Source organism: Phyllostomus discolor, chromosome X (assembly GCF_004126475.2).
Source record: "Phyllostomus discolor isolate MPI-MPIP mPhyDis1 chromosome X, mPhyDis1.pri.v3, whole genome shotgun sequence".
NCBI lineage: Eukaryota > Metazoa > Chordata > Mammalia > Chiroptera > Phyllostomidae > Phyllostomus > Phyllostomus discolor.
In genome coordinates this window covers 53,554,595-53,570,095 of record NC_050198.1, presented here as the reverse complement: position 1 = coordinate 53,570,095, position 15,501 = coordinate 53,554,595, and the positions used below count along the sequence as shown (strand labels likewise).

The following is a 15,501-nucleotide window of genomic DNA, read 5'->3' as shown; positions in this document are numbered from 1 at the left end:
TCTGCAGTAACATAACAATCTCTTACAGGCTTTTGGAATACTATCATTACAAACCATTAAAGTACTGTTGTGCTTTCAAATTATAGACATAAATGAGCATATTTTATTTTAATATTTGTTCTGTGGTGTCAGTGACTAAATCAACCCAAATCTGACCAAAGGGGAAGGTTCTACAAGACTTGCAACTAACCCAATGAATTTACTCAGACCTTAGATTGCTCCTGGACCAAGGGATACCCAAAAGTGCAAGCACATCTTGCTTCTTAACCACAACAAAGATGTCACAATCAAGCTAATTTACTGACATTTACAAAGAACCTAGCTCCGTCATCTAATCCCCTAGTGGACTCCAAGCAATTGCTTTTCCTTTGATCTCTTATTCTAGGAAGGCATCCTCATAAGAAGTTTACCTGGGACTACTGCCTGTGATGGATTCAATCACCCCTGAACTATCTGGAGTCAGAGTGGAGGGGCAAAGCCCCTCTCTGGTCAGCCTATTTGAATCTACTGGCTGCACTACTTTATGTGCAACTCAGATTTCATGTCTCTGGAGGAGAAAGATGGTGTCAACAATAGTAATCAGAATGAGTTCTTATCTTGTTTTGAAGTTTGTGGGCTTGGTTCTGTTCCGTCTTCCCTCATTATACACTGGAGTTCTTATTTGGATGATGAACACAGTAAAATTATACCTAAGATGTTTTCTGCAGTCAGGTCTCTTCTCAGATATATCTGAGACTTAAGTTCTATAAATAGAAAAAAGGCCATGTACTATAAACTGCAAGTGAATCCATTGGGCTGGGCAGAATTAGAAGTTTGTTTTCCATCCACTTAATCCAGATCAACTTAAGACCATATATAGGGCTCTGGATGAGATCCTGTCTGCATGGTAAAGGTGATTTAGTGACCAAGGAATCTGCAATCTTTTCTATCTTTCTGAGGACTGTGATGTTAGTACAGTCAACTAGATCAAAACAACACAATCCAAAGTATTCCTTCCAAGTTTGTGCCTATACATACAGTTAGTGGTCTTATTCCAGGAACTCTAAAAAGTATTCTTCAGAGTCAGGAATTGTTCTTGATAACTCAGATCTCTTTTTGACCCTTGTAAGACCGATTCCACTTCTACTAACTAGGTGGTAACATTAGGAAGATGGTTTTTCCTTCCTGGACCCCAATATCTTTTTCCATAGTTTGACGGGACTAATGGTCTCCAAGACCCTGCTAGCCCTATGATTCTGTGTGTGTACTCATTTGCTTGGAAGTAGGTCACCCTTGAAAAATCTGTAGTGGCATCTGGATCCATTCTAATTTGCAGTGAGCCAAAGTGAGATTATAGATTAATAGTCACAGCTGCTTTCAGTGCCTCTTTGAAAGGGATCTACTATTGCTTGGTCTGCAACAAATCCAAACTGGAAAAGAGATAAGACAGCAGGGTTTTCATAAACCACTCCAGAAAATCCAAACAACATACAAATAACAAATATAACATGTTTTTTAAAAGATAGCTTGTGTCTATGTCTGTGATCTACTTATCAATCATCTTGACCTGAGAAGATGGCATGGATCAGAGAAGGAGTGAGAGAGGGTTCTATTGCACAGATTCCATTATTTTAATGGGCCAGAAGCAATCAGCCAGGTGGAAAATGTACTTGATTAAGTCAACCAGCTTTGAGAGAGAAGAAGTTAGAACAAAACAATCAGTCCACTGTTGCCTTTTGTCTAATTAATGCTTACTTGATTCGATTGAGTCCTTAAATTACATCCAATTGTCTGATGTTACATAGATGTGACCACCCAGTTCACCAATTATTTGGCTGCTTGCCACCTCCCACTCCTTGCAAGTTGATTCCATTTGGATTAAAAACAAGAATGTGATGAGTAGCCTGATAATAAAGTTGTTCATACTAAGTCTAAGACAAGGTAGACAGAATGGGAGTCCTTGGAACAACACTTTTTGGTTGATCAGCTTTTTGTAGTAAAACAAATTACAGCCCTCTGATGAGGATGATGGCTATCTGCTATCTCCTCCTGCTTAGCAACACCAAGTAAAATAAGGAACAAGTGGATTGCTGAAAGCTGGCTACAATCTAAACAAATCCATCCTCTAACATGAAAAATATCAGTAATGCTGCCAGCAATAAAATAAAAGTAAAATGGACCAATATGAGAATCAGCTGACTTAAGGTATTGTTTAGGTGTATGCTGTAATAACATGCAGTAATCTATGATATGATCCCAAACAGAAAAGATAAAATAGAATAAAGCATCTAAAAGAAACTTGAGCAATTTTAATTTCCTATATGCCTTTCCATGTTTTCTTAATTTTTGATAATGAATATGTATTACTGTTTAGACAGGTAAGAAAAAAAATCTAAAAGGACTTAAACAGTCCCCCACGGGACACTTATTTTGTTAAGTTACATTTGTAAAGTACATATAAAACCTCAATAAACAGAACCCAACTTGTAGTTCATTAGCATTGGCTTTCTTTTTCCAATAATCTATTTTGAGAAGAGGCAAATCACAAGAAAACAAGCGATGTGATGAAACTAATTTAAATCTCTGTTTGAAACGTTGTTTTCTAAATATTTTGTTTTGTACAAGGAATATAAGCTATTTAAGAGCTGAAAAAAATTCACAAAAAGGGGGGCATGTTAATATACAGGTAGTCCTCAACTTACTGAGGAGGTGTGTCCAAAACATTTATAAGTCAATGATTTAGTATTTGGAATGTTTTGCTCCATAGAAACAGTGTTATGTATTTTGTGGTCAGGTTTCTAGCCCAGTCCACAAAGGTTGATTTAACCCATGTGGAGCAGTTATATTTGAGCCCTGGCAGGGGTCCTGGGTCCTGAGAGTAGAAAAAAGGGTGCTTTATTCCCATTTGGGGGGTTTAAGGAAAACCAAAGCAAATGTTTTAAAGTGGTACCATCTAACCACTATGACCCTCCATTCCTAAAAACTGACAACTTCCTCATTTCCACTTGTCTCACCCAAAATGAAACTTCCTTATCCTCCTAAACACCTAGCTCAGTCACCTTCATTATGGAATGAGTGATTGATTGCCCCTTACCCTCCAAAAGGTACATCTATGATTGAAAGAGGGGTCTTGTCAACCCCAAATGAAACCCAGTTGGTGAAATTTTAGGGAAAGTAACCAGATGAAGTGATAACTTTTAGGAAGATTTGGTGAGTAGTAGATATTTGGGGACATGACAAAGGTGCCACTAGGTAGACAACAGAGACCTGCCTGAGAGGCAGCCCCTGAAGTCACTTTACTAAAGCTGTGCTTCCTTCCACAGCTTCTTTCCTTCCACCCTGATTGCACAGGGCTATGTAAAAGCTTCAAGTTTTCCCCTCCTAACAGCTCCCATTATTGTGGCAGTGGATGAGAGACATTCATAGGTATTGTGACTCTTTTCTAAGCTGGATATATCACATTGAAAGACAGGAAACATTCTGGAACAGGTAGTATTACTGGGTGACATCAACATAGGACATTTAATGAGATAAGTGAGATGTCTTGGATCTCTTGGATTTAGTACCTGCTTTCTGAAATTTGTCAAGAGTACTCTTCTTAAAGATTTTTGTGTTTTTCATAGCCTACCAAGGCCACTGTGGTTAATTAAAATGTTGATTAAAGCACAAGTGCTAATGAGGCCAGGATCAGATGTCAGGTCTCCTTTTGGCCCAAATGACTTCAATTTGTTCATATACCCACAGCCCACAGCAGCCTGCCTTTTGTCAAGGAGCTCCATATGAGTGAGTTAAGTGGCCTAAGACACATTCTCCTGTAATTCTAGGAAAGCACCGCCAAGCACAGTCAATGATGGTGAGTCACCTACAGTTTCTTCTCCTGCAAATTCTAATACATTCTTAGAAATGGATGGGTTTTTCTACAGTGCCTCCAAATCCTGCACTACCCTGCCAAAAGAAAAACTCTTCAAGAGAATCCAAACTCTTTCCTGCTATAAGAGAGAGAGAGAGAAAGAGAGAGAAAGAGAGAGAGAGAGAGAGAGAGAGAGAGAGAGAGAGAGAGAGAGAGAGAGAGAGAGGGAGGGAGAGAGAGAGAGGAACTGAGACTGAATCTCAGATGGAGACTGACTGTGTGTCTTTTTACATCTGTGTGTTTCCTCCCCCCACAGGAAAGAATGTTCCTGAAAACTGGATTAATATGTGTCCTAGCTGCTTATCTACCTGTATTAGTCAATAGGAAAGGACAGAGCCAGGCCCCAGGAGGCAGCATGGCAGGGGAGCCACATGCTCAATACAGAAGCATTTCTGAAGCATAAACATTATAACTTTTAGAGAGTGCATGTGATAGTTGCAGAAATTAAGATGTACTGGGTTTCCCTATGAGAGAAAGAGTCATAGAAAGCTGATTAAGTCAACTGAGGCTTGTGGAAAAATAGCAAGCATGTGGATGCCTTTGGTAGTTGTTACTAGAATTATGATTACTCTGGAACATGCTAAAAAAGGGTGAACAGAAGTTTATGGAGATTCCCTAATGTTTACTTTAAAATCTTGTGATTTCTAATGATATATGGAGGGAGCAATGGGTCCTGGGGTCAAATTCCCCATGAAAGACAGAATAAGAAAGCAAGATAAAGAAGATAAGAGATACTAACAGGGGCACAAGAAAATAATGAATTCCTTACAGATAAATATGTGAGAATTCTTGATAGTTAGGCTGTTGTTACAGCTTCAGAACCATACTGTTCTAGTTGAAGAGGAGGTATGGGAGAATTGTCCTGAATTCAAGGCAAGCACTCAAGGAGTAGCCAGTATTAGTTTGGTTGGTAATGCCAGCCTTGGAAGGGATAGGTTAGTGCCTCCACAGGAAATGACATAAGCATCCCCTCAAAGATGGTCTTGCCAAAAGATCCCAGGAAAAAAGAGAGTCATGGCAACATAGCTGTGTTTCTTAGATAGATGTGAGTCTCTCAAAACTGGAGTTGGCTCACTATGAAGCCCACATGCTCCATAATAAAAGAGATGGGTGCACCTGCCTGATAACTGAATATCAAGCCCAGACTATTAACATTCAAATGTGTTATCAGTGCAGGAAGCAAGGGCGTCTCCCAGGCCTGGGAAGTTGACCTCCCTTAGATGCAGTTCACTCTGCAACAATCCTTCTCACAAGGTTTTTGCATATCTCATTCAAGCTTGGAAATTCACCAATTCCATCACACTCTTCCAACAGAGTGTCAGCTGAGAATGGCACTCATGCCAAAGGGAGCCCCAGCTTTGAAAATTTGGCCTGTGCTCTGTTTTCCTCTGGTCATTAACTTATGGCTTGTTTCTCACCAAGCTGCTTTTCTGCTTTTCTTCTTTGGAAGGCTGCAATCTCTACTGAGTACAGGCCATGGCCCACTCACCTGTAGGGGAGGAGAGACACAAAAATAGTGAAGAGAGTGTGGCAGAGCAGGACATAAGAAGACTCTAATAAAGTATGAACTCCACTTACCCATCTTTGCCTACTGGTGTGGGGCACAGAAGGGGGCTTTGTGAAGCCTTTTTTCTAGTCAACCTACAGGTCTCTTCTGTTCCTTTGACCTTATTATAGAAGATATGAAAAATCTTAAATATATTATAATCCTAAAGAAGTTCTTCTGATCAATAGGGTACAAGCATTCAGTTTGGCCCAGAAATTGCCTCTGCTTTCCCTTTGTCATTACTTCTTGGAATTTTCCTTCCTACAAGGCTTGCTTTCTATATATACTCGAGGAAATCTCCATAAGATGCCACAGCAGCCAGATGAAAAGTGAACACCATGTCAAGCTGTCATCCAGATGTTTTGTTTACCCTTTGCCATGCAGCTATATCTTCATAACAAGTAAACATCTGGATGCTCAATTGAATATTTTGTTTCTCATTTTTACCCTGACTTTTGACATTAGGCAATACACTGTCTTTTGTATCTAGAATAAATACATTCAGAGTCTCCTTTCCCCCAACACCCTGCCATCTAACAACTCCCATAAACCCCACTCCCAAAAGGAATAGAAATGGAAGGCAAGCTGTACAACTTTGTTTTTAAGCCCAGGGTATCCTGGCTGCTTTGAGAATTCTACATTTCTGCAATGTTCGTTTCATCTTTCCAGCAGATTCTTACAGGTAGAGAGAGACCCCAGAGAGGCCTCCACCTATAGCCCAGGTACTTGGCTGTCAAGAACCATAGGTCTGAGAAGAGAAAGGGAGTATAAAATCAAATTGTCCATCCCAGAGCCTGAGTGGTGACCTCAGAGGAGCCAAATTTTCAGCCTCTGCTCTGTCCTCCCTTTTTTACAATAAACCCTCCTCTCAATGACTTTCTCTCTCCTCCTTCCAAAACTCTTTTGTCCATCCTCTACTTTCTTCCAATCCATGACAAAAAAAAATGTGTTCATTACAACAGGAAAGAAATGGGATGTGTTTCCAACTATTTAATCTGAAATATGGTCTTACTTTCAGCAGATCTCATTAGAAACAATTCCAAATTGTTTAACTTAGAAATTCAAATTAGATTTACTCCCTTTAAATATCAAATCCATTGCTCTCTATTTTTATATCACATATACATACTCTTTAACAATAATAACAATAACTATAGTAATAATTAGCACATTTAATTGGATAATCTTAATGCATTTTGCAATTATTTGGTTGAAGGTTCTGAACAGGCCCTCCATCAAGCAAGTAGAAAGAGAATACCACAACAGCCCAACCACCATTATCTGACAATCAGCCTAAACCTTAAATAATTGTACTGTTTGAGGCTACTCTGTTTTCAGAAGAGGTGAACAACTTGAAAATATTGTTATATCACTCATTCTTACAATTATTCCATCCTCACTGTACCAGGGCTGGGAATATAGACATGGCTTTGTCCTTAAAGACTTCAGTGTACTTAGATAAAAACAACAATCAGGCCATGTCTTAGGCTCTAAACACAAGCCCAGATCTTCTGCTTCTTAAGATCTTTTTCCTTGCAGTATATAGTACAGTGTTTTGTACAAAACAGTTGCTCAGTAAATAATCAGACTGTTCCATTAACTAGAGCTCTCAATTCTTGAGCACTTGGTATACTCAAGATATCATAGGACCTCATTTTCATAAAACATACTCTTAAAGCTCAAAATTGAGGACCCCAAATCCCAGTTATATTTGACTGTCTTGAGGTCTACAAGCTCTCAAGGTTGCATGTCAATCCCCTAGGGAGATTTGCAGATGCCAGGATTGTCCAGATATTTTAGTGAGTCCTGGGAAACACTGGGATGACAAAATAATAGTTTCAAAAGAAAATGGGTGTGTAATAGACATGGGCAACCTTCTAAATCTAAGCATACAGGGGGGAGGGGAAGGATCCATGATGGCAGTGAATTAAGTAGAAGTTTCATTCATATTATCCCAGGACCAAACTGGAATTGTAACTAAAATATGCAACAATCAACCTGAATAACCAGCTGAAGACTAGGAGAAGAGAAGATTTATAACAAATAATTTACAGAAGCCACATGGAGATGGGTAGGAAGGATGGAGATATGAAAAAGGCTGGCCTTGCTTCCACAGGCTACAGCTGAAGTTCCAGAGGGGTATCTCAGCTGTAGAGAGTTCCCCCTGAGAAGCACGGGGCCTAACCCCATGCCTGGCTCCACAGTCCAGAGCACCAGAGCCAAGAAGAGGCACCCGCATAACATCTGGCTATGAAAAGCAGTTAAGTTTCTGTCTTCCAGGGGGAGGCAGAGAGCTGCTAGGACACAGGCACACTCTTAAAAGCCAACACACAAAGTTTTATTCATAATAACTCACCTTGAGTGTCTATGGAAGAAGGGAAAAGCAGGCTAGAGTTGCATGAGGACAGACTGTGGTCTGTGGCTCTGGAGAGAGAGCTGAAGGAACAGCCACCAGGAACCCTGTACTGAGTCATTTTCCCATATTTTTCCAGCAGAGGCCATCTTTCTAGGATAGCACACTCCCCTCAATGCATAATCAGGCTGTGGGAAAGCAATAATCCACCCTCTGAACTACCACTTGCTCCACCCTGTCAAGCTAATGCTATGCTGAAGAGTACACCAGAGGCTCTTTTGATGACTGAGTCTAACAGACAACTGGCAGAAGAAGGCAGGTGAAAGCAGATTACCTCGGGTGCCTTGGGACTTTTGCTGACCTGCACCAGGCCTAATGTTGGTAAAAGCCAGCCTTGGTGTGCAGTTTGGTCCTTTCTGTGTACATCCAGACCCAACAGAGACAACCACAAATGGTAGATCACTTGTAGCTCCAAACAGGTTACTAAGGGCAAGACACAGGCAGTGCCTTACATTCAACTGTACCTAAGAGGGCCAGAACCAATACATTCAGTGGCCAGCTTCAGAAAACATTAGAGCAGGATCCAATAAGCTTCAAAAGCAGAATATCCAAAGGGCACCAAAGCAGTTAGCAGTTAGCAGGCACCAAATCCATTTTTTGTGCTCAATATCTGCACAGCAGTATACATGCCATGATCAGGATTGAGCCTCACAGTCAGCCAGACTGAGGGTCAGTCTCATGCAAGAAGGGGCTAATAGAAATCAAGACTCAATTACAACAGGAGGGCCCACATAACCCACACAAAGGTCATTCCTGGAGTACCCAGCTCAGGAGGTCAAGGAGACTGTACCACTGGACCCCAGAGGAAACCTACTACATGAAGTCACCCCATGAAGAATGGAAATCATAGCAAATTTATTTAATACATAGAAACAAACACAAAGAGACAGTCAACATGAGGGGACCAAAAAAGGGACACAAATTTAAAAAACAGAAGAAATCTCCAGGAAAAAAAAAAGCTAAATGAAATGGAGGCAAGTCATTTAAAGTAATGGTTAAAAAGATGCTCAACAGCATGAAAAAGGACATAAAAAAAACATTAAAAGGAAGCAATTAGGATGAAGAATATAATATTTGAAATGAAGAATACACTGGAAGGAAAAAACAGTAGGTTGGATAAAGCAAAAGATTGAATCAGCAATTTGGAAGAGAAGGTAGAAAAAACACCCAATCAAAGCAGTAAAAAGAAAAAAAATCAATGAGGATACTTTAAGAGACCATTGGGAAAACATGAAGCATAATAACATCTGTATCAGAGGAGTACCAGAAAGAGAAGAGAGAGAGCAAGGGATTGAAAACCTATTTGAAGAAATAATGACCAAAAAATTCCATAACTTGGTAAAGGAAAAAGACACACAATTCCAGGAAGTGCAGAGAGTCCCAATCAAGATGAACCAAAAGACACCCACAACAAGATACATAATAATTAAAATAGCAAAGATCAAGGACAAAAATGGAATCATAAAAGCTGTAAAAGACAGTTCATTATGTACAAGGGAGCTCCCAAAATAGACTTTGAAACAAAGGCTATAGCAAGATAAAGAAGGACACTACATAATGATAAAGGGGTTAACCCAACAAGAGGATATGACCCTTATAAACATTTATGCACCCAACATAGGAGCACCCAAAAATATAAAGCAAATCTTGATTGACATAAAGGGAGGATAGACAGTAATACAGTCATAGTAGGAAATTTTAACAACCCATTGACATCAATGGATATACATTCCAGACAAAATATGAAGAAGGAAATGGCAGTCTTAAATGACACACTAAATCAGGTGTATTTAATTGATATCTTCAGAGCATTTCACTCCATAGCAGCAGAATATACATTCTTTTCAAGTGCACATGGAACATTTAATAGGATAAAATATGTTAGGCCATAAAACAAGTCTCAATAAATTTAAGAAGATTGAAATCATATCAAGCATCTTCTCTGACCACAATGGTATAAAACTAGAAATCAATCACAAGAAGGACATTGAAAAACACACAAAGATATGGAGGCTAAATAACATGTTACTGAACTATAAATAGGTTAACAATGAAATCAAGAAAGAAATCAAAGGATACCTTGAAAGAAATGAAAAGGAGAAGACAAGCCAAAATTAATGAGATACAGCAAAATCAGTGCTGGAAGGAAAATTCATAGCATTAGAGGCCTACCTCAGAAAATAAGGAAACTCTGAAATAAGCATTCTAACTTTACACTTAAACAACAAAGCCCAAATTGAGTAGAAAAAGAAATACCAAAGATCAGAGCAGATACAAAAGGAAGACAGTCTAAAAATAATACAAAAAAATCAATGAAACTGAGAGGTAGTTCTTTGAAAAGATACACAAAATTGACAAACCTTTAACCACACTGAGAGAGAGAGAGAGAGAGAACCCAAACAAATACAGTCAGAAATGAAAGAGGAGAGGTAACAACTCACACCAAAGAAATATGGAACAATGTAAGAATATATTGCAAACCACTATATGCAAATACATTGGACAAATCTTGATGAAATGGATAAATTCCTAGGAACATGCAATCTTTCAAAACTGAACAAAAAGAGTACAAAAACCTGAATAAACAAATTACAACTAATGAAACTGAAGCAGTAATTTAAAAAAAAAAAAACTGTCCCCTAAAGCAAGAGACATAAAGGAAAGAATAAACAAATGGAACCTCATCAAATTAAAAAGCTTCTACATGGTTCAAAAAAAAAGCATTAAAATGAAAGGAGAGCCAACCACATGGGAAAACAGATTTTCCAGTGATACTTCAGACAAGGGTATCATCTCCAAAATATATAAAGAACTCACATGGCTCCACTCCAGGAAGACAAAAAAAAAAATTAAAAAATGGGCAAAAGACTCCAACAGACACTTCTCCAAGGAGGACATGCAGAGAGCCTAGAGACACATGAAAAAATGTTCAGCATCACTAGCCATCAGAGAGATGCTAATTAAAACCACAATGAGATACCACTTCACACCTGTCAGAATGGCCAACACAAGCAAATCAACAAAGAAGTGTTGGAAACGATGTGGAGAAAAGGGAACCCTAGTACACTGTTGGTGGGAATGCAGACTGGTGCAGCCACTGTGGAAAACAGTATGGAATTTCTTCAGAAAGTTAAACATGGAACTGCCTTTTGAGACAGCAATTCCACTGCTGGGATTATACCCTAAGAGCCCTGAAACACCAATACAAAAGAACCTATGCACCCCAATGTTCATAGCAGCACAATTTACAATAGCCAAGTGCTGGAAGCAGCCTAGGTGCCCATCATCAAATGAGTGGATCAAAAATCTATGGTACATTTACACAATGGAATTCTATGCATCAGAAAGAATGAAGGAGCTCCCACCCTTTGCAACAGCATGGATGAAACTAGAGAGCATTATGTTAAGTGAAATAAGCCAGGTGGTGAGGGACAAATACCATATGATCTCACATGTAACTGGAACATAATCAACAAAAGAAAAAAGCAAACAAAATATAACCAGAGTCATTGAAATTAAGAATGGTGGAACAATAGCCAGAGGGGAGGTGGGAGGGGACAGTGGGGAGAATGGTTTTCAGGAACTACTATAAAGGACCCATGAACAAAATCAAGGGGAAGGGTGGAAGCAAAGAAGGGAGATGGGTTTGGAAGGGGTGGGTTAGAGGGGTGGGGAAAAATGTGGACAACTGTAATTGAACAACAATAAAATAATTTAAATTAAAAAAAAAAAACTAGAGGAGGAAGATGGTGACAAGGTAGGAGCGAGCAGATTCCACTTCCCCCTACACACAGGAGAAAATCCTAGCCGATCTACGAAGGAACAGAGCAACAGCCAACAGTACCCCAGCATATATGAAAATAAGAGACCAAAAATTGTAGTGAACACTGAAAAACCAGATGGTAAGGAGAGTGCTTCTGGACAATAAGGTCCCAGGGACCAGTGTGGGGACTAGGGCAGCTGCAGCCCCAGTCCCCACGTGCACCAGGTCTGCCACAGGGTCCTTAGGAGAGAGATGGCTCAATTGCTCCCTCCCCAGCCAAACAAGATTTAAGAAGCACCTGGAGAGACCTGGTTGCTCAAAGTCGCAGTGAGAGGAATGAGGAATAAGTAGCAAACACACAGGGGCTGCGAGCACCCACGGAGTCTGTGGACATCCATTGGGGCGAGTTGAGAGGTGCACAGGGCTGGGCCCTGACCCTTATAGTCCCCGGTCTGGCTGGAGAATTGGCTGTGCTGGAGAATAGGCTGGCAAAAAGCCAGGCCACTGTACAGAGCAGCAGGCTTGAGTAGGAGGAAATTCTTAAAAAGGAAAAGTGAAAAGAGAGACATTGTTTGGGGAGTTGTCCTGCAGCAATTCCTTCAGCCTACTCCCCACCCAGCCAGGTAGTGATCCTGAGGTTTCATAGAAGGCCCTACACACCCCCATAGCAGTGGGAAGGGTGCGTGCCTGAACCTGTGAAACCCAGGCAGCCTGGCTAAGCATGTGCGTGCCCGCACCCCAGACCACAGCCATAACCTGGGGAAAGTGTGTTCTCAGGAACGCTTGGATCCTATACCCAAGGCACCCAGAGAGGCTCCAGACTGGCTCTAGGGAGAGTGTGCGTCAGGCTGACTGAGTGCAGATCAGGAAGGGAGAAAAGCCTTACCAATTGCCCCTTAGCCTGCTGCAGCCACCAAGACCAAAAAAAAACCAGTTTGGCCAATTTGAAACCAACATTACTTTTTTTAAAGTAATTTTTTAATTTGTATTATTTTTTATCTTTCAATTCCTTTTTCCTCTCTTTCCTTTCTTGTTTTATTCACTCTTCCTTTCTCTCCATTTTTATCTCTTCTTCCTTCCTTCTGCTTTTTTTTTAATACCCACAAGTGAGACAAAAAAAATTGGAACTGTAAAAAGACCAAAGTTAGACCCAAAGAGGGGGCATCCAAACAGCTGAGACAGGGTGACAAATTTCACTTTGCTATTACAGAGAACCTGCAAGTTATTGCATACTTGTATTTTTTTCACTATTCTTACATCTTCTATTTTAATAGTATTTTTGTGTTCCTCTACTTTTTGTATAGTCTTCCTTGCTTGGCTGGCTATATTGTATCATTTGAAAGGTTTTCCCTGTTCTCTCTTTCATACTGTATTACTAATTTACTGTCCCTCACTTCACTCATGTCCTATTACCACACTACTCAAGGTCCTATGCTCCCTATTCTTGTTATCCAGATCATATACATTCTGTTATATGATTGTTGTTCAAATATTACTGTAAATATAATAGCTGTTCCATACAATTATAAATACTTCAAAGCACCTCTCTCAGATCTTAGTCCACTTCATGGTTCCCTAAACTCTATTATTGTAGCAGTCAACTCCATTCTCTCACACACTACACCTATTTACTATTCTTTACTCTCACCTTACCTCAGAATCTGACCTCTAACAACCTCACTGCTTTCTAGATCCAATTCACAACCCTTCCCTCCCCAACAAGAGTCTTATCTTCATTCCATCCTTTCTAAAAAGTGGCTAGTTGGGTGGAAGATCACGGTTAACACTATACATAGTCAAAGGATCTCCTATCTCTTCTCCACTGGCTGCTACTATAAATACCATAGAATACTCTCTTGCTGTCTTAAACCATTTGGCCATCCCCCTCCAATGGATCACAAAACAGGGTAAGTGGAAGTGATAAACATCAGGATACCCACTGGAAGAAGAAACCCAACAACAAAAGAACATCAATAGATAACAACAGAAGAAGGTAAAGGAGGGAGTGGAAACCACACAAACCTCAATCCAGGACCTATCTGTAAATACAACTAAATAGTAGAGAAACTACCCAGTACAAACAACTGAACAAGAGCAAGAAAGAATCCTCAAAGCCTTATACACCTGGAAGAACCAGCGTCAACACAACATGCCCTCACCAGCACAACAAAATACAAAAGGTGGTGGACAGAGTGAACCTCAGTTGACTGTAGGGTAGGAAGGACCCACCAAAGAAAGCCCCCAAAGCAATCAAAACCAAAAGACATACTCAGAGCCAACATAAATGACAGCCCAAGACAATTGAGCTTGGAAAATCAAGGAGACTGCACCACTGAATATCAGAGGTCTTCTACCATAGAAGTTCACACGACAAACTTAGGGAGTCAGAACAAACTAATTTAAGAAGCTGAGGCTAACAAGAAGAGTCTCACAAACAATGGGAAGGCAAAGAAACAATCCCCAAATGAAAGAAAAGGAGGAAGCCTCAGAAATAATGCTAAATGAAATAGAGGCAACTCAACTATCAGATATTGAGTAAAAAGCAATGGTTATCAGGAAGTTCAATGAGCTCACAATGAATTACCAGAAACAACAGGGAAACAACAATGAACTCACTGCAAACCATATCAACATGAAAAAGAAAATAGAAACTATCAACTAGGGCCAAAAAGAAATGAAGAATACAATTTCTGAACTGAATAACTGAGTAGAAAAAATCAAAAGCCAGATTGATGAAGTGGAAGATTGGATCAGCAAGCTGCAGGAAGGAAAGGAAAAAACACCCAAAACAAGCAAGAAAAGGAAAAGAGGCTCAGGAAGAATGAAGAGGGGTTAAGGGAAATGTAAGAAAATATGAAAACAGTAACATCCATAGAATAGGAATACCAGAAGGAGAAGAAAAAGAGCAAGGAATAGGAAACCTATTTGAAAAAGCAATGAAGGGAAATTTCCCTAATTTGATAAGAGACAAAGTCACACAAATCCAGGAAATACAGAGAATGCCAATCAAGCGGAACCCAACACGGCCCACTTCAACACACATCATAATTAAAAAGACAAAATTCCAAGACAAAGAGAATCATAAAGCAGCAAGGGAGAAACAGGAAATAACATACAAAAGAGCTCCAACAAGGTTAGCAGCTGACCTCTCAATGGAAAAGGTCTAAGCCAGAAGAGAATGGCAAGAACTATTCAAAGTAAGGAGAACCAGAGGCTTGCGACCAACGCTACTTTACCCAGAAAAGTTCTCAATCAAGATAGAAGGCCAAATATGAAACTTCCCTAACAAAAGAAGTCTAAAAGAACACACCTCCACCAAACCATCTCTGCAAGAGATGCTAAAGGGGCTGCTTTAAGGAAAGAAAGGAACACACATGAGAGAGAGAGAGAGAGAGAGGGAGAGAGAGAGAGAGAGAGGGAGAGAGAGAGAGAGGGAGGCAGAGACGCGAGAGAGAGAGAGAGAGAGGGAGAGAGAGAGAGGGGGAGAGAGAGAGAGAGAGAGAGAGAGAGAGAGAGAGAGAGAGAGAGAGAGAGAGAAAGGAACACAGCTACGAAAAATGGCAATGAATAAGTACCTATCAGTAATAACCTTAAGCATGAACAGATTATATGCTCCAATCAAAAGACATAGAATAGCTGATTGGATAAGAAAACATGACCCATATATATGCTGCCTACAGGAGACCCACCTCAGAACAAAAGACCTACACAGACTAAAAGTGAAGGGCTGGAAACAAATTTTCCAGGCAAATGAACAGGAAAAAAAGCTGGGGTAGCAATACTCATATCACACAAAGTAGACTTCAAAAAAAAGGCCATAAAAGGAGACCCAGAAGGTCACTTCATAATACTCAAGGGAAGAATCCACCAAGAAGACATAAACATTGTAA

General features: G+C 40.0%; 1 protein-coding gene across 1 annotated transcript in view; it reads right to left on the bottom strand.

Annotated features, from left to right (window-relative positions):
* Positions 1–5,284: 5,284 nt before the first annotated feature.
* GUCY2F (guanylate cyclase 2F, retinal) overlaps positions 5,285–15,501 on the bottom strand; it is a 133,226-nt gene continuing 123,009 nt past the window's right edge. The window contains 2 exon segments of the mRNA XM_028523405.2: positions 5,285–5,378; positions 5,468–5,556. Of these exon segments, the coding sequence (XP_028379206.2) occupies positions 5,285–5,378; positions 5,468–5,556 (183 nt within the window).